General features: G+C 38.6%; 1 protein-coding gene across 22 annotated transcripts in view; it reads left to right on the top strand.

The window, feature by feature from the left end:
* nrxn1a (neurexin 1a) overlaps window positions 1-22,674 on the top strand; it is a 169,231-nt gene that overhangs the window by 2,878 nt on the left and 143,679 nt on the right. For 10 of the 22 annotated variants that reach the window (XM_079594936.1, XM_079594951.1, XM_079594937.1 and 7 more), the window contains exons 2-4: window positions 1,558-2,850; window positions 9,690-9,707; window positions 10,742-10,771. In XM_079594936.1, the coding sequence (XP_079451062.1) occupies window positions 2,139-2,850; window positions 9,690-9,707; window positions 10,742-10,771 (760 nt within the window). In that variant the 5' untranslated portion in view covers window positions 1,558-2,138. The remainder of the gene's footprint in view (window positions 1-1,557; window positions 2,851-9,689; window positions 9,708-10,741; window positions 10,772-22,674) is intronic. The other 12 variants (XM_079594938.1, XM_079594954.1, XM_079594932.1 and 9 more) reach the window with 2 other exon arrangements.

Here is a 22,674-nt window from a genome sequence, read left to right as displayed (position 1 = left end):
ATGATTGGTTGAGATCAGTTGACAGACAGCCCAGAGGCCAGACAATTGCAGTGTCATTAATGCTTAAGAGGCGCGCGATAAGCCCCCGCCCTGGGCTCATTTTGGGATGCAGGACTTGAACTGAACGAGGTTCACTGAATCAAACGAGATTTTGCCCATTACACAGTTTCGATGCTGCCGCCCGTTTGGAGCTTTCACAGGTCCTCCTGCTGAAATACCTGTACAATATGATTGCATACGTCTGACTCTTCTACACACAGTACGCTGTAAAATGTTTGTAATTGTAATGGGAAAGAATGCAAAATATCACAGTAAATCTTAACTGGTTACCTTACCAACCAATAACATGTTTTATATTATAAAATGCAATGCAATACTAAAATAATGTAAAACATTTATATGTAACAAAAAAATAAAAAAAGTATGCATTATATTTGAGACAATTTACAGTATAATCAATATAAAGTACTTTATAATGATACAATATGAATTGCCTTATTCATAGTTAGTTTCTGTTGATTTCATGTTATCGTCAGGTGTGCACATTAAGGGTTTATGATGTATGTCATTAATTAGTCATTATTTACTGCATTATTTTAGTGGTGTGTTATCCTAATTGGGTTATCCTAAATGTGGGAACACTGTGTTCTATCTTTTATATTAGTATTGCCACAATTGCTGAAGAGACCAATTTGAATGATTCTTAAGGCATCATGTTGTCTTTCATTGTTCTACCCATGTTTTTAGATTTTCTATTTACAGACACAGATTTTAAAATAGGTTGGTATATTAACGTTAGCCATGTTTTAGGCTAAACAATATAGAAATGGTTTGGAGGAGTAAAATATATAATGGCCAGAATGCTTCTTGTTATGCTTGTAAAATCATCACTGTATTTTTACAGTACAGTATTTACTGTTCATTTGAAAAAAATACGGTACCTACCCAGTTTTGCAGCATCAGTAACATTTCATGGTATTAAAGTGTGAACCTAATGAGAGAGAATCTCTTGAAAATAGAAATAAAACGATATAAATAAAATAGAAATAAAAATAATTTGTGTATGAAAACCGTTTTTATCCAATTTTATTTGAGTTTTCAAGCTTTTTTTCTCTGCTTTATTCTTAGATACATCAACAAACATTCCTACATGCATACAATAACAAATTATGGATTTTTTTTACCACCTTTGATCATTTAAGCAGAGTAGGCTATTTGGTACTGTTTTAAAATAAGCATTTATAGAGACAAAAACATCAGTGCACCACATGATGAAATGCTTTAGAGTTTTCTGGCTCATAGGACATAAATTGTAATCATTGAGAATTATAGTGAAAAAAGAAAACAGAAAAGTAAATAAAAGTACTGTTGTAATTGAAGATTAATGCAATCAATATCAGCGTGAAATGAGTGGTTTCAATATCAATATCACTATGAAATTGTGCTTTTCTGTATGAATGATTGTATTGTGTGTATGCTATCTCTCTTTTTAAAAGAGCCCATCTTTTCTTTGATTTCTTATGAAGAAATTAAGATATTCTTTTCTATTCTTTTCAGATTATGGATCAATATGTCAAAACGGATGTGAATTGAAGGTTTGTGAGCACTGAGGGCCCTATTCGGGCCTGCACGTTAACACTGCAAAGTGTACTTTTTGTCCACTTGTGATTAGTGCTGACTTAAAGCCTACATGATGACTTTTAACTAGACTTAAATGACCCTGACATTAATGACCCTTAACACCCCTAATGAACTCTCTGCTGTACAGCACTACACATGGCTACGATTTATATAGGTACTCTGATGACTTGGCCCCACTGTAGCACACCTGGATCCCACTGAAGGTTTTTTTAAAGCAAAGCAGTAGCCTTATTTTTTTATTTTTTTTAGAAGACCACTATTCGGGCTTAGCGACTCCCTTTATTCAGATTTGTATATCTAGAAATTGAAAAAGAGTTGGCCGTAATACAGGCCTTCTCCCTCTCTCAGTGAACAATGAGTAAATTACCCCAAATGCATAGCAGTCCTGTATGCCATTGGGAGCTCTGTTACACTTTAGGAGCACATCACTAAGAGAGCTGAATCATTTTAGTTTTGATTAGTTCTATTGTTAGTTCTAATTTCCTTTACCATTCACAATGAGCTTCTCAATGCGGAACGGCGCACATCTAATCTGGATAGGCTTACTGGTTTGTTGCCTTGTCGACATGGGGGCCAGCATGGAGTTCACCGGCGCAGAAGGCCAATGGGCCAGGTTTCCTATGTGGAACGCCTGCTGCGAGAGCGAAATGAGTTTCAACATGAAGACCAAAAGCGCTCACGGACTTTTAGTGTACTTCGACGACGAGGGATTCTGTGACTTCTTGGAACTGCTCATCCACAACGGTAGACTCAGTTTGCGGTTCTCCATCTTCTGCGCCGAGCCGGCGACGGTGCTCTCCGACACCGCCGTCAACGACAGCCGCTGGCACGCCGTGACCTTGCGCAGGAATTTCAAAAACACTACGTTAGTTGTGGACGAAGAGATCAAGTGGGTGGAGGTTAAGTCGAAAAGGAGGGACATGACGGTCTTCAGCCATTTATTTTTAGGAGGAATACCTCCTGAACTGCGATCTGTAGCATTACGCCTCACGTCTTCAGCCATCAAAGATCAGGTTCCCTACAAAGGATGGATAACCAATCTGAGGGTGAACAGTTCCGAACCGTTGCTTATCGGTAGCGAGGGAGTCAACGGCGACATTTGCGAAGCCGACCACATTTGCCTGAACGGAGGAGTCTGCAGCATCGTCAACGACGAGCCAATTTGCGACTGCTCCGAAACGGGATTCCAGGGAAAAGACTGCAGTGAAGGTAAGAGGCCTGGATTCGTCGTCTCCGTTGTTGAGGTGTTGAAATGTCTTTTGAAACACAGCCCTTCCACTTCTTTTTTCGTTTCAACATTGCACTAGTTCCTCAAAGGCAGTGCATGCTACATCATGTCTGTTCCCGGCCTCCACTGCAGGCCTAGTACATTACATGATTAGATTACCACTGATTTCAGTCAGAGAAAGCCATTGTTCTGAAACAGGCGATCATTTAAATAGGCTTTAGTGCCATCTGTGTCAATTCCAGAAAGCCTGTGTTTTTTGATAACATGACGTCAGCAGAGGCTCCTCACTCTTTTTTTTATGCTAAATTACCTTAATATACTCTTGACACTACACTGGCATTACAATTAAGTATGAAAATGAGTTGAATACATGCACACAAGCCCATGATTGAAGTATGATGATTTGAATATTATTCTCCCTCTGAATTGAAGGGGTTGGATGCTCTAATTACGTAATTAGCCAGATGTTTCATAGAGTCACTGAAATGACTTAGGCAAAGTTGCAATTTCAATATCACAGGGGAAAAAAATGACATACTCAATGTAGCATTCAGCAACCGTCACATAGCATTTATTAATCCAGCTTTACCAGTAAACCTCCACTACTGCACTTACAGAATTATTGTAATTACAGATTGATGATGTAACTAAATAGGGGAAGGCTGTTTCTGCTCATATGTTTTGAAATAGGATTGTGGTATGCCTATCACAACAATTCAGATTTTCATGTAAAGTCTGTTCCTTTTTGAATATGTATGTTCTGGTTGGTTTCCTAGTTTGACTTACTCCCTTGGTGTCCGATTTCACTGTTTTTATGTTCTTTCCATCTTTTTCTTCTTCATTTTTACAACCGTCTCTGTGGACTGATCTTGATGTTGATGGATATTGTCTGGGTTAGGCCGTAAGCCGAAGAGGCACCATGTTGCCAAGGAAACTACAAACCCACTGAGTAAATTTTGCCCTCCTAAAGCACAACAGAGAAGACAGTACGTTTCACTGACAAATGTTTAAACTAGAATAGCAGTCGCGTTGTGGTACGGCGTTTGCTGGGCTCTCAGCGAAATGGATAGTCTAGTGTATTTGATGAGATTACGACAAAAGGGCAGGGCCCGCAGATGCTCGGCTGCTTGCTTAAAAGCAAGATGTGCCGCTCTCCAGCCCATGCGCTGGTAGAAATGCGCATCTTTGCCGGGTGAGTCAGAACAGACGTGCCCACGCAGCTTTGAGTGGCCTCCGTCATGCGCTTTGGGATGACACATGAGGATATGTGGAGATGGTGAAGGCCACGGGACGTGTAGCTCTGAATCATTAGCGTTATTTATTCAATATTGGAGGATCTTGAGGCTAGCGGTGTTAGGCGTTGGCGCTGCATGCTTGAACATTATCAGTTCAGTTAGAAATATACCATGTACCGGTATTATTATTTTTTACCAATGTGGTAACTGAACTACACTCTTAACGCCATTGATGTAAATTTCCGGATTTCCATGTTTTCACTGTTATACAGTGATTATGCATCTTCTGAAATAGTACTGAATCCCCAGATCAAAAGACATGTGAAGAAGCAGCAGAAACAAGCGATATCATATGTAGGCAGATGCATGTAAAAAAACGCGATCATCAACATTAAACCACATATAAATCAAAACTGCCTAATGTTACCGAATTAAATGTTGACCCACATGCAAGCTTTGGGGGTGTCGATGGACTCGATCTACTCCATCTATGTTTTGATCATCATTCTGAATCCGATGTGGAAAATCCAAATCCGATGTCTTTGACAAAAACGTGATTTTCTCAGCTTTTTGCTGAAAATTTAGCTTTTTTATGAAACTTACTCGCATTCAAGTGTTGATAAAAAAAGAATGCATGAAGCTAGAACAAAACTTTTTTTTGTCATTTAAAAGCAGAGGGTCTGTTCTTTCTTTTTATATATTGCATGTTCAGATATTCATACAACAAAATATTCTGGGGGCCATGAATATTTTGTGAAAATTATCAAAAATACTGGTGGTTTTTCTTAAAACTTCTTTTTAAAAAACGCTGTTGGAGATATAGTTAAAAATAAGGTTCAAACGTTTTTTTTTTGCAGCAATGCTACAGAAGAACCATTTTTTTCTTAGTGCGAAGAATATTATAACCTTTTATCGCTATAATAAGAATAAGCGTTTTGTGCAATGGAAAGGTTCCATGGATTTGAAAGATTCTTCATCTTTTTCCCTCCTCCATCAGAAATGTGCAGATGACCTTTCGTTAGATCTTTGACTGTTTTTGCTATTAACACAAAATCAATCCTCCAAATGGCACCATGAAGGCTTAATTCCTCAAATGAAATAGAAATAGGGCTGGTGTATCGTTCATTAAAACAACAGCATCGTTTTAAACTCCTCTTAGCCTAAATCTGTCCTTACTTAGGATATTAATGCAAATCTGGCCCATGCAGCTCCTGCTGAGGAGAAAACCGGCCACTTTGACTCATTCTACCTCCATTTAGTTATTTTGTGTGTTGTCGGCTTCATGACTGAGGTGATCTGTCAGCTGACCACCAACTGCCATTGCCAATAAAACACCCCGACTCGTATTTTATGCGGCTAAAAAACGTATCGCTGCATATTAAATGGTTCGTTGATGAATTGCTAGCTTTTTGCTTTAGATGTATGTGCTGCTTGCTTTACCCCTGTCGTCATGTGCAGTGCGTCTGTACGTGTTTGCAGATGTCAGGCAGGAAAGGGTGGTATGTGGATTAAATATGTCCTTTCTCTCCACACGTCCACTCCGTCATTCTCTTGACAGGCAGTTGTGGTAATAACCTTCTTTAGCAAAGCAGGTGGAGCTCTCAGCGGGAAAGGCAGTCCGCACCGCAAAGAATAACAGTGCTACGGGTAATGAGATATTTTTGCCCTGCTGGGGTTAGAGAAAGGGCCTTATTTTGTGTTATTATGGTTAATGCTCTTACAAGTCTGAATTGGAAAGCCAAAAGAGTCTACTCTGTATCAGCTTGCAGCCATTGATACCTTATCTTTATGCTCTATTAACTGTATAATGTGCTCCGTCTCCCTGGTTAAAGATGGCTGTAAGGGATCTGCAATTGACGTCCGTGCGGTTTCATATGCTAGGAGACTTTGGTTGGAGAATTGGATTGTGTTGGAGGGCTTGTTTACAACAGCGATTAGATTGTTTCACCTCATCTCTTATCTTTTGTGGTGGAGCTAACGTTGTAAGGGCCGGTTCTTGGCTGTGCACTGTTTCGTTTAATGATGCAGTTATATTTTAAATGTTTTTTTTTTTAACCTCCGCTATTGAATCTATGCAAATGAATGCGGGCGGCGTAGTGTAGTGTACGCCTATTAACCTCTTGCTAACGAAATAAAAGGCCGCTTTAATTGGATACATCAGCATATTAATTTTAGTGAGTCATTTAATCTTGTCACTAGGGGCCAGTTTTGAAGTTGACAAAAGGAAGATTTTAATGGGATAATTCAACCAAAAATTTTAATTCTGGTATTTACTTGCCCTTATAAGTTTTACTTACCAGTATAAAAGTAGTAGCCTGCAATTTATTACCTTTAAGAGCTGGGTTTTTTTACTTGATAAATCAATTTTTGTCCATAAAATAAAAACAATAAGGGTCAAAAAGTACAATATGCAGCATCACTGTAAGGACAACAATTCTGATAAAAGATTTTCTGTCATACAGGTTTGAGTAATGTAATCTGTACATTAAAAAAACTACACTTTTTTTTTTTTTAACAAATACTTAATAATAATGTAGGTCAAAAACTGGACATTTCTTATTTTACTAAGGCACTCCAGTAAAAAAATTATGATCAATAAGTTATGACAACATTTGTTTTTACATTGCTTTAACTTTTCAACTTTTTTAAAAATAAGTTAACAAGATTCAACTACCGGTAATTTAAGTCAGTTTAATGTCATTTAAGTTGAAATGACTTAAACATCCAAATTTATTGTACTTCAAAATTTAAGGTAGCAACTCTATTTATTTTTTATTTATTTTTATTGACTCACTGTATGGACAAAAACTTATTTTGCATTCCACTGAACAAAAAAAGGTTTGAGTAAATGATGACAAACATTTTCTTTTGTCGTAAACTGTCCATTTAAGTTAAAAGACATTTGTATAATCTGTACATTACAATACTTACATAAATTAAGCAAATACTAACAAATGTAGGTCAAAAACCGGATTTAATTCAGCCGCACCAGTATAAAATCCCCTGGATATTATAATATCTATGGGCTTTTCCCGTGTCTTGCAATCGACTTTCACCTTCCTTGATCCTGTAAATTCGCTTGATAATCTTGAATGGAGGGGGAGCCCGTGTCAAATACACTGTATATTGAGAATTCCCCTATCAGTGGCGGATGAACCCTTTCCAGATGGACTAAGCTCACTAATCTCTCTGTACTGTAGATGACTGCAATATGGAACATGCTGCACATTGCTCCCTGCGGGGGAAATGTTAAACTAGATTTGGTGAAGAGGATTAAAATCCCCATCACTGGCACAGTGACAATACATCAATGACGTAGCGCTATCTTTAGAAGCTTTTACAATTAATACTCTTATTTTGCTTCTATTTACCAGTGGTTTCTGATCAACTGTAGGCAAATATACCTCAATAAACTCTAAATGCGATTTAGGTGTTATCAAATGTAGCGGAACTTTTCCAACCCCTTCCAACTGGATGCTTATTATCTCAGTTTTTTTGATGTTTAAGTCAATCGTTGTGGACAGCTACATCTTCAGTGACTTTGCCGCTGCGCTATGCGGAGCGTACGCTCGTCATATGATCCCTTTGGGCGAGTTCCACGGCAGATCAGCGCGTGTGCGTTTGAGAGTAACATGCTCTGACTTGCTGAAAACTGCTTTAAACGAGCATCTGGATCTGCAGTCCTGTTTGTAAAGGGTTGCATGAATGCGGGCGTCACATCGCGTTTGCCCCCTGCTTGCGCCGGCCCATGCTGGAGAAGGGCAAGCGCGTGTGCGTGTAGGTCATCCTCAATTTCTATCTCTTATTCGCTGCCAAATTCGGGGCAGTGTGCAAGGCCAGCACTTAAAAGAAGCTGTCAGCTCGATGAAAGCCTGCATGTCGCTGGCTCTGTGTGAGCTCTGCAGTGCTAAGGAGAAGGCTATATGATCCTGATCTGTCAGTCAGTGAAATGTAAATACAACCGCTGTTCGGTCAGCCGGACTCTGAGAAGACCAGGCTGTGCGTATGTGTGTGTGTTCTTCTTCCAAAATGGCTGCTGCATCCACACACACAAATACTGTAAATTTCGGCCTTGTCCCGGAAGGTTTTGTAAGCAAGTACTTGACACACATGTCTCTGCAGTGTGCAGGATATGTTAAAGCACAAAATCAATAGAGTGAGTCCGTTAAACTGCTGTAGAGCAAGTGTTGATGGCTAGTTAGTGTTCTGTGATGGTTTAAGCTAACTAAACTGTTCAGGGTTCGTTTTTTAAGCATATTTTTTTTTCCTTCCAAGCTGTCAGTGGGATGAGTTTGCACATTTGTCAAAGCAATTAGGGTTTGTCAGTCTCTTCATAAGTTGATAAGAGAGGATAGAAAATGTCCTGCCATTTATCACTGCAACACTAACAGCAAAATATTTCTTTGTCATCTTTTTCTGGCATGGCACGCTTTTCTGTTTATGATTTTTTTTTTCTCCTTTGATTTGTTTATTCATACATTCATCAGCATTTTTTTTTTGTGGCAGTAGTGGTGCATGCAATTTGTGTTTGGTCGGGTGGAGGAACCGGCTGCGGTAAGTCCCGGGTCATTATTCTCCTCCTCAAGATGAAAAACACAGAGGTAGGATTGGATGCTTTAACTTTGAGATAGCCAAGTCCATTTTTAGGGAGTCTTGGGTGAGTTGATCCAGGGACTGAAAGTCTCACCAGAAGTAAAAGGTGTGTTGAATAAATGCATGAATGAAGCCTGAAGGTAATGTACCCTTTTTGTCTAAGAACAGATAAAAGGTAATTTGCATTTTAATCAAAATTAAAAATGCCAATGTAAATTGGGTAATTACATGACAAGCATATGCATATTCAGGTATTGTACATTTCTTTATTACTGACCTGACTTGAATGATGTTGTTTTCTCTTAGTAGGTTCATGTTGCATCATCTATCTGCATTTTTATTTCCAAACACGTGCATGCTTCGCATCTAGCTCTGTAAATTCCCCTCACAAGCACCATGAACGCCATTCAAAATGATAAATATTCCTACTGAAGATACACATTGTTTTGAACAGGCTTTCAAAGCCGATCAAAAAAACAATCTCGACGTTTTAATGTGCTATTTTAATTTTTTCCTGAGGGAAAACGGCATATTTTGCTTTGCTTTGCTTTGTATAAAACAACTTCTCTGAAGTAATATCGTAGCTATTAGAGGGGTCCCACCCATTTCTCTCCGTCTTTCAGTTTACTTTTAATTACGATTTGCATGTTTGCGCATGTTCATTGATATACTGTGAAGAGTCTATTTCACCATGTGTTTTATCAGCTTTTGAATGACTTAATAATGTGTTATCATCATCTCACCATGGAACAACGCTCTTTCAGAGTACTATAGACTCAATGAGATTAGATCTTGAGGAGGCCAGAGGACACTTAAAGTCAAATAAACCCTCTGGTCTCTGCATTTTCCATGGTAATGAATGTTTGGCCTGGGCACAGGATGATAAGACGCATGGTAACCACGGTAATCCTCAAGGCTGGGCCACCTTCCAGTCTGCATGCTTCTTAATCAATGTCTCCTTCTCTCTCTTCACGCCTCGGCCGCCCCTCCAGAAGAGGCCTATGTAGGAGGTGGGTAGACGTTTTTTCCTATTTTCTTTTCATCCAACCCCTGTCCCTACTCATGTACTTCTCTCTGTCTTCATATTTCAACTCGTTCTTTTAGAAATATCCTGTATTTCCAATATGATTTGAATACGGTACACAAACAGTAAGTGGAACTGGTGTACAGCACAGGTAAAAGGTATGCATCTTCATTTTGCAATATTATCGAGAGCACTTCCTTAATTAGAGGTTGTCTGTAAACACATGGTTCATTCAAATCGGTGTGCTCTGCTGAGCAGAAACCAGAGGCTGGAGCAAAATGGACGCCGTACTGTTTAAATTACATCTAAAGATACAGACACATGAGCTTTTGAAACCTCGTATAATACATAAGACACAAACTCGCATACATGCATGTGAAGTGTTCACCACAATGGAAAATCTGGAGAATCTGGTTGGTAAGTACTATAGACAAATTACAAAATCTGCTATTTCTTACTAACAGAGTTTATATTTGAGGAGAAAAATCTACACTCTCCATTCAGATTTATTTTTGGAGGTATATTTATATATTTTGGCTGTGGCTCACAGGAACCTAGACAGACATCAAATTAAAGATGAAATGGGTAATATTAATTTATCCCAAGATAAGCTGTAGATATTTTTTGTTTTGTTTTGACACATTTTTGTGGCAAACCATTATTTGCAACATAACATAACTTTGTTAAGATCCAATCCATGTATGTGTCATCATCTTCCTGTGGAAGGTTGACCAGGCGGACGACAAGTTTGTTGTTTGGCGACTGAGAAGTGATTTATTTCTTTTCTAATCTAGATGTGTCTCTTTCGAGTGTGACCGATAAAGCATTGCAACCGCTGGGTTGAGGAAATGCTTTTTGAATGTTCCCTCACACCCACTCTTTCCCTCACCTTTGACCCCACCCCACCCCCACCCCGCGGGCATCCACCGGTCAGACGATGCCCGCATGTCAATGTGACCAAAAAAAAACCTTCCCATGATCCCGTTCTCTGTGCTGACTGTGCTCTTGTCTTCCCTTAAGGTCTTGCGCACCTGATGATGGGCGACCAAGGTATGGGTTTAATTTCTTACTCACCTTTTTGCCTCCATCAGCCACTCCCTCCTCCATCTCTCTGCCTTTCTCTCTCACTGCCTTGTGCTGAATCCTCCTCATGTCCCTTCACTGCTAGTAGGGTTTTACTGGGGCTGCTTTCTTTCTGGCTTGGCGCTGAGTCAATGGATGGTTTGGTCTTTTCCATTTCTCTCTCTCTCTCTCTCTCTCTCTCTCTCTCTCTCTCTCTCTCTCTCTCTCTCTCTCTCTCTCTCTCTCTCTCTCTCTCTCTCTCTCTCTCTCTCTCTCTCTCTCTCTCTCTCTCTCTCTCTCTCTCTCTCTCTCTCTCTCTCTCTCTCTCTCTCTCTCTCTCTCTCTCTCTCTCTCTCTCTCTCTCTCTCTTTTTCTGCTTTTACTTCCCTTCAACCCATCATGCCGCTTCTTTTGCGCTTTAGTTTTTCTCTCCGTCATTCTCTCAACAGCCCCGCTATTCCATTGCCGCTTGCCAACTTCATTTTCATATAGAGGGGAAAAAATACTTTCAACCCAGTGGATGATGTGAGTTACAGGGACTTCTCTCAGGGGTTTGTTCGCTCTTTGTAAATGTGCTAGTCTGAATTTCTCCGAAACTGGAAAGCATTAGCCATCTGTTCGATATTCATGCAGTCTCCCTCATCTCTCCCATCGTCATGTTCTGGCATGTATCGCGATAGGAAGCTTCCATCTCCTCTTGCCTGCCCTTTCTCTTTTCGTCCGCAATGCATGGAGTCTCTTCTAAACGTAACCTTTCATTTTTCTGTCTCTGAATCTAACACACGGTCATGATTCTGACTGTTGCCTCTTTCCTCTCCTTTTGTATTTTCCTGTTTCTCTCTGGACTTTCTCTTCATGGAACCATTATATCAATATCATAGGGAAAAGAAAAGGTATATAATGCTTCTTTCATACTATGTAATGATGTAGTTTAACTTAAGCTCTTCATGTATATTCCTGTATATGTGGCTTTACACATGCATCTGTTTATTCGTGTGTTTGTGGTTCTGAAGTCACTGATTTTTCTGTGTCACTCCCTACAAATATGACGAGGGGTTGGAAGGTAGGTGCGATGTCATGAAAATGCATCATTGTGCGATGTGTCAACAAATCTAATGTAGGGTTATGAAGGAAAACGGCAGATTAAAATTAGTCTGCTACTAGAAAATCAGTTGGACAGTGTTGTGTAGATATGTATTAATACCTACAGGCAACTAACAGTTTGCTTTGTGTTATAATACAAAAACTACAATAAAGTATTAATAATATATAGTAATTTCCTCGATAGACAGGTTTATCTCCATTATTTCAGAAATATTAAAATAAAAGATTGACCACAAGGAGTCGACGAGAACACATGCAGATTTGGGACACATTTGAAAGTTTTTCTAAAAGCATTCAATATGAACATGTGTTGTCAGATCATCCCAAAAAATCAGGTAAGAGCTCTTCAAGATTTTCAAATGTTCATATTCTGCAGACATTGATCCATTTTAGAACATTCCATACTGCCTGTATGCACAAATGCATATTAATTTAGTAGTACTTTACTGCTCTTTAATATTAAAATACAAATTTTGAAGAACCCGGTGAGATCCAGCTAAGGTAAGTGGACGGCACCCAACACGCTCACCCCTGCAAGCACTCACATCCTGCACCCGGCTCACAGACCACTGCATGCTGTTTTATCCACTGAAATGTAAAGGGCTCCACACATAGACTGATGGGGTTATGCACCTTGGTTTGAAAAATGAGGGATCCGTGATTGGTGGAGCAGGTAGGTGTGCTTTCTGTCTTTCGCTGGGATCTTGATTGTGCTCTGGAAGGCATTGACACCCAGGCCATCACACTATCCTGAATGGGCTAATGCCCACAGGAGATGTGGGGGCTTCAAGGCTTCTCTTAGCACATTTGAATACATTTTCAGAGGCATTTATATTTTCTCTCATTCCATTTTCTTATAGAAAATTGGTTTTCATCTGTCTGTAAAATTGAATGAAATGATGCGTGTGGTGGCTGACCTTGCCAGCGGGGTCACGCTGGCATTATCAAATGAATTTTGCATTGTGATATTTTTCTGTGGATATATGTTTGTGTGTGTGAGGAGGACCACAGTTGTTAGAGAGAAATTGAATGAATTGAAATGTGCATTTCTTGTTGATTTTATATTGTTTGTTGTTTGTGTAGCAGCTTCCGTTACATGCTTCATGAGGTCCTGCAATTAAATTGAAACAATTACAACACAAATTTACCAATAATTGCAGCCTAATTAATTACAAGGCAGCACATAATATAATTAAAGATTCAGTAAACTTCTCAATCTTGGGATCTTCAGTTGAGCTGTGCATGGCTGAGAATATAAAGTACCAGCATGTCGGAAATGTATTATAATTCAATGCATGTGTATATACTGTATATATAAATCTCTACTCTTATTAAATCACTTTTATGTTCATGTTATATGCTGTGAAGGCATTGAGTGAGCGCCATTACTAAATAACAGTAAACATTTTTAGTTTTACATTTAAATTAGGCTTTGACAACTGAAGTTATGATAATTTTTTTTAAGCTATTCTGTTTCTCCTTAAGGAGTGTTTAAACTTGAGATAAAGTAAACAAATAGGAAAAGTGTGCGATTTCACATGCTTGTCGCCTTAGCATTCGTAATAAAAGTTTGGGCTGGTTTTCACAAAAAGCCCTGCAAGATTTGGTTACTAAAACAGTCGATGCAAAGTTCTTACAGCATCGTGTTTTTTTTTTTTTTACAGTTATTAAACACCAAGGAAAAAAGCCTATATAAACGTATATATACTGTAGATATTCTATTTGATTAAGGTAATTAGTTACACTGTTAATTCGTGAAATATATTGCCAAATAACCTAAAATGTAATTAGTGTGGTTATTGCTTTTTACTGCTTTTAAGTTGAATTGTTTTAATATTTTTCTATGATACTTAAAAAATATATATAACAATGATTAAATATGACTAAATCAACCTACTAGATTGTCACTCCAAAATAAAGTATTTAAAACAATAGTTTTTAAACCTCTATTTCTCTTTGTAATTGCAATCCACATCCCTTTAATGTGATACTAGGTCATTTGTTTAGGGACATTTAAAGATCAGGGGTCCTTTGAGCAGTGTCCTTGCTTTCGGCATGAGTGAACTCTTTATGTTTATATGTGTGGTTCCCTCTGGGAATGCATAAACCCATTTTTACTTGACATTAGCCGCATCGAAGACAAGTGCAAGTATCTTATTAAAATACGTGCCGTACAGCATAGATGAAGTGTGCGTCTGTGAGATTGTGCTTGTCTCCTCTTTGCAGCCGTATTACCGTCGTTCTTATGCTGAGTTGCTTTGGGGAGGATAAAAGATGTGCTGTAATACGGGTGGTGCGCAAAAGGCCGGTGGGTCTAATTGCTGTCATTTCACTCGGAGAGAGCCTGTGAAGCTGAATCGTTGCTGCAGGCGCTGTAAAGCCCGGTTCACAGGTGGGACTACACTGACTCCAAATTAGAATTCTTTAAGTCTAATTGACATGGCGTTATAAAGAATGCCAACAGTGTGGGTATTTATAGTAAATCCTCTGAATTGAAACCTGCACCTGTTTAAATAAGCAATGTTGCGGTAGATGTGTAAAATGTGTTCTATTCCTGAAAAGTCTCTGTGCATTAGCTCTCGTTTTTGTTGCGAGTGAAATTATCCAGCCAGCTTGTTCCATTTAGCATGTTTAGCTTTTACTATAATCTAGAAAAATGCTGCGCTAGCTGCTTACAGTCGTTTCTTCTCAGCCAAGAAACTCACCTCAGATACCATCATTCACTTGTGTCATTGTCACAGATGACCCTGAGTGTGATAGGAAGAAGAAAGCCTGCTGTGACGCGTTGATCAATACGTATTTAAAATCCCATTACGCCTGCCGTTGCACATCGGATGCCTCGTTAATGTAATTACAAAAGTGGAACGGCCTCTTAAATTACTACAACCGTACCTTTGCTGACTTGCCACTGTCGTGTTCATTCATACACTGTGATGTATTAGATGAAACGCAGAGGAAATAAATTGTGCGCCAGTGGAAAACACACCACTGGCTTTTCACTAACTCACTAACCTATAGCTAACCACAATGTCAATATTTAGAAATAAATCAATAGCGCTACCTCACAAACACAGGCGATTAAAGATTAAACGATGCTAATCTACTCTGAAAACAATGACCTTTGCAGACCTGTTATGTGAGACTTTGTGTACAGGCTAAAAACTAAAAAAATCTTAATTGTAGCGTAAGTCACACAAGGTCACACATTCCAGTTATAAGCACTTCCTGCAATCTAACAGCCGTTCATCCATCACAAATCCCATCACCTTATACTCTGTTCTCATTCATCGCTCTTTGACACAAAACTTCAAAGCCTTTTTTTATAAGGAAGAGAGAGAGTGTTTCAGGCATGCTGCCAGTTGGAACTGATGCTATGTTGCTTGAAGTAAAAAAAAAAAATAGATAGAAAGAAAGAAAGAATGTTTTTTTTCTCTTTTACTTGAGGAAGAGTATGTTGTGTTATTTATGGATTTAATACTGCCTCCAGACTCCATCTTCATATCTACAAGACACCAGTCCTATGCTAGACCTTATCTTAAATTGGGCGCACATTTCAATCAAACACACAGTTTCAGTTGGAATCATTTCGGATGAGATTTCACTTAAAAGATTGAATTATATGGGGAAAACCATTAGAACATCAGTGTTTACAGGAGACTTTAGTTTGTAGGTATTTCCTCTGCTGACTAGCAGCCATTTAAATGATGGAGGGTCATTCTTTCTTGATCATTTCTGAAGCACTCTCCACATGTGCTTTTCTAACCACTTCAGACTATAAACAAGTAGAAGAAAGCAAACACAATTACAGGTGAAGTGAGACACGTTCTGATCATTTGCCATTGGTGTTGTTTTTAAAATGTGACCCAAATGGCTTCTTCAATATATTACCATACATTGTAGAAAATAGTAACACGTTGCAATAAGGTTCACTTTGTTAACGTTAATGCAGTTAAGCACTAGGTATCAAGAACTAACAATGTACTATTTTTAATAATCTGCGTTCATGTTAAATTCGAGAACTACCAATACATTAACATTTTATATATTTTACATTGAATAAATTAAGCATTGGCTTTGCGTTGGGATTCATTTAGCCGTGATCGGTTGACTGAACATGATCACTCTTATTACATGGCTATTCATCAAATAAATAAATATGTTTACATGTAATATTGAAATGTATTTAACAGCCTACCCAAAACAGGAACATAATACAGTTACTGGATGAGCATCTAATATATATGGACGACGGTGACTATTAGTCATAACTGAGATTGACCAATCAAAATCGAGCCATGTAATAATTTTCGGACAAGCATGAATTATCAATATTTATGAATTAATTAGTAAATGGTGTAAAACATTTTTTTAATGGATTGAACTAATGTTAATAAATTAAACGTTACTGTAAAATGATAGATTAAGCCCAGGTTTCACACTTGATTCACACACCCATGCTGGTGTTTTCTGCAGATAATACAAACGATTTATGGCGGTGGTTATTTCCCATTCCCAACATTTATTCAATTGGAGCAGTCTGTAATGGAGGACAGCTCATTTCATGGGGTTCAGAGGCATGGCTAACCCCATCAGAGCAGCAGACATTTTAGGATTGTGTCTGGGCTAAAGGTGCTGAATACTCAGACAGTCAGGGGACCACAATGAGTTCACTGTCGCCATTTATGTAGAGCCGATCATTGTTAATAAGATGATTTTCTCATTAGATTCCTATAATGAAATTAAAAAGTAATCAGCAGATGTCATTCATGCGTTTTTGGAATGGGGGGTTTATCTTTGGGAAGGCGGAAGGATTTCTTGATGGGTCAGTCTAGCCACTGAGAAACACTTCTCAAATGCCACTATGCCTGACCAATTCAAAATGTATCGCCCACCTCTTCTAAATGGATTTAAACTGAACACTGACATCAGTGGCCCCAATTTGCCAGTTTCTATGCAGTGTACTGAAATCTAGGAATGTAATATTCACCGTTGATATTTGAGAATCGAGCCACAATGTTGTGTAGATGGTATTTAATTAATGTGGTGCAGTGTTTTTCTAATTGAGTTAAGAGATTTTCTTCCTTGTTTTTGTCTTTATGCAAATTAAAATGGCATAGAATGTTTTTGTTCTCCATTCCAGGGAGATGTGAAGCAGTATTATGCAATATTTTTTTTACAGTGCTATTTTCTATTTGCTGAGAGCCATGCCATCAAGTAATAGCATGCAATTATTATATATAATTATGTGTATAATTGTTTAATAGCACGTTTATTTCAAGTATTACATTAAGATCTAAATGACTCTCATTGAAAAGGTGTGATATTACCAGATATTATAGCTAGCCGTACATGTCACGCTGCAAAGTGTTATGTTGCAATCATTGAGGCAAGAATAGGACAGAAAAGACTACGTAATGAGAGGGAGGAATAGATAGGCTCCTTCTTTCTTTCCTTTGGAGTTGAAGCAACACTTTTATCTTGCTGAAGGAGAGGAACATGCTGAGCCTAATTTGCTGGAGCAATGCTCGCTGGCAGTATTTTTCCATCAGGTCAAGCTATTTTGAAATACCCTCAAGGTGTGATAGTGCTTGGACTCATTGTTGTGGTGTGCCTGCCAGAATGTCATTACCAGCATTGGTAGGTGGGTGCTATCCTCGTCCAATGCACTGCACGTTCACATGCGTGCTGGGGTGATTTGATAGCTGATATAACCTTTTGGAGGAGATTTAGTAATATTAGCCTGTAAACATCATAAATTAATGTCCATCGCTTGCTTTTGATATTGACTTGTGGAAGAGACTGTATAAATGGATGCTTTTCGAGCTGCAAGCAACTCAAAATTTAACTACTACAGTCTGCAAATGAACTGTATAATTATATAATATAATTTATATTGTAAATGAAGACTAAAGGCCTGTTCACACCAAGAGTGATAGCTATAAAGATCACGATTACTATATTAGCGTCCACTCCAGCGAACGATATCGCACTGTTTATATAAGAGTGTGTTGCAGTTTTGTCGTCTGCCGCTTTAAATGCTTCTTTAAAGTAGGATGGATTCTGATTGGCTCTCAGTGTTTTTTTTTTCATTCATCAGCTGGAAACAAAATCATTCCGAAAGTGATTCTAGTGATACCTCTCTGTGCCGTTATTGTTATAGTTGTGGTGTGGAGTGGACTCTTTTATCTTCTTGTATATATACTTGTATAACTCTTAGGCTATATAATTTGTTCATATTTAGAACTGTATCTTTGTCATTATACTGTAGTTATCATCCTTGGTGTGAATGGGCTTTTAGACTTCAGTAGAGTAAGTTATTTTTTACTGAACATGTAAATTTACACTAAATACCAGGGTTGTGCCCCATTCATATTTTAATTGAAAAAGCCTTTAAATTCCAGTTCAGTTCTTGAATTTGAATTTATAAAATTCAAAGAAATTAATATAACTGTATTTTTTTTTATAAAGGCAAAAGCCTTGATGTTTTAAGATGGATGGATGAAAAAATATTCTCTTCCCCAAATGTTTCACCTGCATTGAATTTCTTTGAATTCAGTAAATTCCTCTTCCTGTCATTCCAATTAAAATTCAACCGTCTGTGGGACGCTGCCAATTCAATTCAAATTCTGTCTTCAGCTAAAAATGTATGACGCCCGAGGAAGATGAATGGAAATATTAACTGATCGTTTTCTCCAGGTATTATAGGTGGATACTACAGCTATGATTCACTGACCAAAAGAGAGAACTGTGTTTTTGAGCTGTGCATTTAACCGAAATAGAAAGTCGTGACAACCCTCCAAAAAACGTAAAGCGGAAAAAAGAACGAAAGAAAACAAAGAGAGAAATCATTGGCAACACAGATCAATACACAACGGACACACAAGCTCCCCAGGTGAGCAAGATGGAGATCAGACGTTGAATCGATAGCCTGCAGTCAATAGAGGAGAGTGACTGAGGTGATGGAAAACTATATCCTGGGCAGACGAGCGAGGGCACAGTCCCCGAGGCGGGGTGGGGGTGGGGGCCCTAAGCTGAGCTTGCACGACCGTTTCATTTTCAGCGGGAATACGTCCGACCTTGGTTATTTAAGATCAGCATAAATCTCCCTTGAGTAGAGCTGGCAGCAACTCACTCCCTGTTGTGCCACTTATCTTCATAGAGCATCGTTCGCTAGCAGCCAAATTGTCAAGAGATTATTTTTACTTTATTTATTCTTTTATACCTTGGTAGCAGATGCGATATCGTGATTTATCGTTGTTTCAGCAGGTTGATGCCAGGAATAAACAGGACGCTTATCTGTATTCTAATTTCTGATAGAGAACCTACAATAAAGCACTGTAGCCTCCGCGACCTTTAAAGCGATTAAATACACAAACATGCGCATTCGAAAATGAACCTTAAATACACACACACGCACGCGCGGTCTCAAAGAATTTTTTAAAAGCTCTGAAGTGATGCGGGATGACAGCTTGTGTATTGAAAAGCAGTAAATATGCATGAGAATGGCTGCTAAGCATTTTCCTCTTCACAGTCGGTGGATTGTGAAGAAAGATGTGGATTGTGTGACTCATTTCTCATGAGTCATAAAGCTTCTGCATTCATAGTCACTCCTTTAAGTGCCATATGTGAACTTCAGATTCAGGCTGAATACGGCAAGAGAGAAAAAAAATAACCAGTCGGATCCCTGCGGTTAGTTGCCCTTAAAGGTTTGCGATGCAAAAAGATAAACAGACAGACAGCTTCGGCGCGGTAGATTGACAGGTATTTTAATGAAACCATAAACGAGGCTGTTTTGCCCCGCTCAGATTCAAGTGCAAATTCAAGCCGTCCTCTCGAGATAATTGTAATACCTTAATTAACAGAACACATGAATGCATAAAGGCCTCAGAAGGGAAAATACATATTTAAATCCTTCCGTTTAGCCCACTTTGATGAATTTCAAATTTCTCTCACTGAAGGGATGTGGACGCCCCCGCGGGAGAATGAGCTCTGCCATTTCCCCATTCCTCTTGACCTGCCAAATCTGTGGCGGCCGGCACCAGTCGGCCTCCCTGGGGGTGCGTGGGTACTCATTAATCTCCGGCCCGCTTTCCCAAAGGGGGGAGAGTAATTGTTTAATAGTAGATACCGAGATATCATGATTCTCTCCGTTTGACATTTATGAGGTCATCAGTGTCTCTCTACATTAATGCACGTATTTATTAACACGTCACGGCCGATAAAGTGGGCTTTACGGATATCCGGCGTACCACACGGCCAGCTGCACATAATAAGAGTATCTGCGTGACATTTCTAATGAGTGTGTCATTTACTCAGCGACGCAATTACATCACCGATGTAATGATGGGCCGTGATTGACATTGTGTGTTTTTTAATCACAAACCGCAATGACATGTTTCACATCGAAAGTGTTGTGTGTCTTGCCCTCGCTGATATTCCTTCTGTTTGCTTAATTGTTTTGCTAATTATCCTGTAATGGCACAATGCTTGCCACTCTATATGTCATCTCTAAAAATATGTTGCCATTTATATTTCTGACACGGGCGATGAGCTCTCTGAATTTCAATGAGTGTGGATTGCTAAATATATATATATATATATATATATATATATATATATATATATATTAGGACATAATTGATTTCGGGTCACCGACTGGCTGTAGGTAACTCCTTATTAAAATGGAAACCTCTTGTCATTAAAACGTGGCCAATTAAGCCATTACTCTGGAAAGGGTGTTTATGTGAGTCATTCGGTCTTCAGGCTTTCTATTGTAATTTTTTTTTGCTCATCCTTCTCAAAGTCCCTGTGACATCAAAATTGAAGTTTTTTGTTTTTTAGTATGAATATGTTAGTCTTACTGTTATCTATAAGATAGTGTGCTCCAAAACAATGACACAATTTGCATTTAACTGATATAAGCATTCAAAACGTAGTCTCTCACATCCGCCAATATGGATCAATGGTTTTGATGACATCACGCTGCACTTTAGCTTCTCATCCGATTTTGTGTCCAATCAAATGCTCTCTATAATCAACAGCATCCCGCCCCCAAATAGACGTGAAGCTGCGGCTGAAATGCACACATTTACTATTTTCTACATGATGTATGGCACATAGTGCAATGTATAGGGGATAGGGAACGATTCAGACTGTAAATATGCTCTCCATTGGGGCGAATGAAGTCTGGTTTCATGTTAGTGTCACACGAACCGCCACAGCGTACACACAGCCTGCTCCAGTCCAGAGACACGATAGCACAGAGCGGATCATATGAGCGAGTCGGAGCAGACCACAAAAATGTATCGGACCCATTTAAATTCTGCACAGAATGCTATATTTCAAAGCAATATGGAGGCGGTTAGGAGGATAAACAATTAGAGATTAGGAGGAAACTGTGGCTTTACCAAGCTCAACGGCTCTGACCGAGCTGTAATATAAACGAAACACTATTGGCTTTTCGATATGTTCCGCCATGTCTTCCTGTTTCAGTGGAAATTGTCAAAACATTGAATAATGCTGTGCATCTCAAGACACTTCAGTGGGCCTTTAACCACTTCAATTGATGAATGAATATTGTCAGAATCTCTTAAAGCGAGGGATCACCCAAAAATGAAAATGTTGTGTCATTCCAAAAATTATAAACTGTAATAAGGTCAGTGGGTCCCAAAACAACATTGGACCACAGACTTTTTTCCAGAATTTTTTTAAAATCAGACTTTTTGTGTGATACAACAAATTTCTCTTTTTTTTTTCATACAATAAAAGACCGATGCTTATTTTGATATATATTTTATATAACATTTTATTCCAAAAAACATGGCAAAAATAATTTTTTTAAAGGCTATTGACAGTATACAGTATATATTGATTTACAGGATAACAAAAGTAGATATCCATAAATCCCTCTGTAATTTTTTTTCCATCTAATATGTGAACACAATGAAAAAATTATTTTGATCCTGGCTTTATCCAATACTCAGATTTAGTTTTTTAAAATAAATGCAAATTAGTGCATATTTAATTAGATATTGCCTAATTTGCATATTTAAACATTAAATTACAGAAAACGTGTAATAAATTTTTTTTCTCATCTTAATGTAGGTAATCAACTGGGAAAGTTTCATGATGATATCTGCTAGTTAAAAACTTTACCCTATTCACCTGTAGTGTCTCGCCTTAAGGTATCCATTTTATTAGTTCCTTGAGAATCGAACCCCTGACCTCAGCATTTCTAGTGCCATACTCTATTGTTGGAGCGACAGGAAGGCTAAGAAAGTTGACTTCAGTAGCGAACTATGCTGGCTAAGTTTTAACAGAAGGCTGTTTTCCTGTGATCGTCAATTGAAGCCACCAAAGTGCAGTTGCCCGGCCAATTCATTTAAGTTGACTTAACAGAGAGACCTCTTGGATTGGCTGTCTCAATCTAAACGTATGGCCCATCACATCTTTAATAGCAAACACAAGATGGGCTCACCGCCACAGTGGCTCTGGGGCTGATCATTCGTCTCGTGTGGAGAGGGGGGCAGTAAATCAGCCCTGGCTAGGGATGTGACGCCTTGGACGGGGATAATTTGTGCTCATTCTGTTCTGGAGAAACTGGGCCAGAGATCATTAGGCCATAAATCATTCCAAAGACGGATGTAAATGTAAAAGAACAGGAAACACAAAAACAGAACCCTGAGTCAAGACTGGAAATGGAAACACTGTGCTGTGTTAAATGACTTCCTAGGCTGGTTTAGCTGGTGATTTTCCTTGAGCAACAAACTTTCAAGGAGGAGTTCTGA

The sequence above is a fragment of the Phoxinus phoxinus genome (assembly GCF_949152265.1).
Source record: "Phoxinus phoxinus genome assembly, chromosome: 21".
Classification (NCBI taxonomy): Eukaryota; Metazoa; Chordata; class Actinopteri; order Cypriniformes; family Leuciscidae; genus Phoxinus; species Phoxinus phoxinus.
This window is presented reverse-complemented; position numbering and strand designations above follow the sequence as displayed.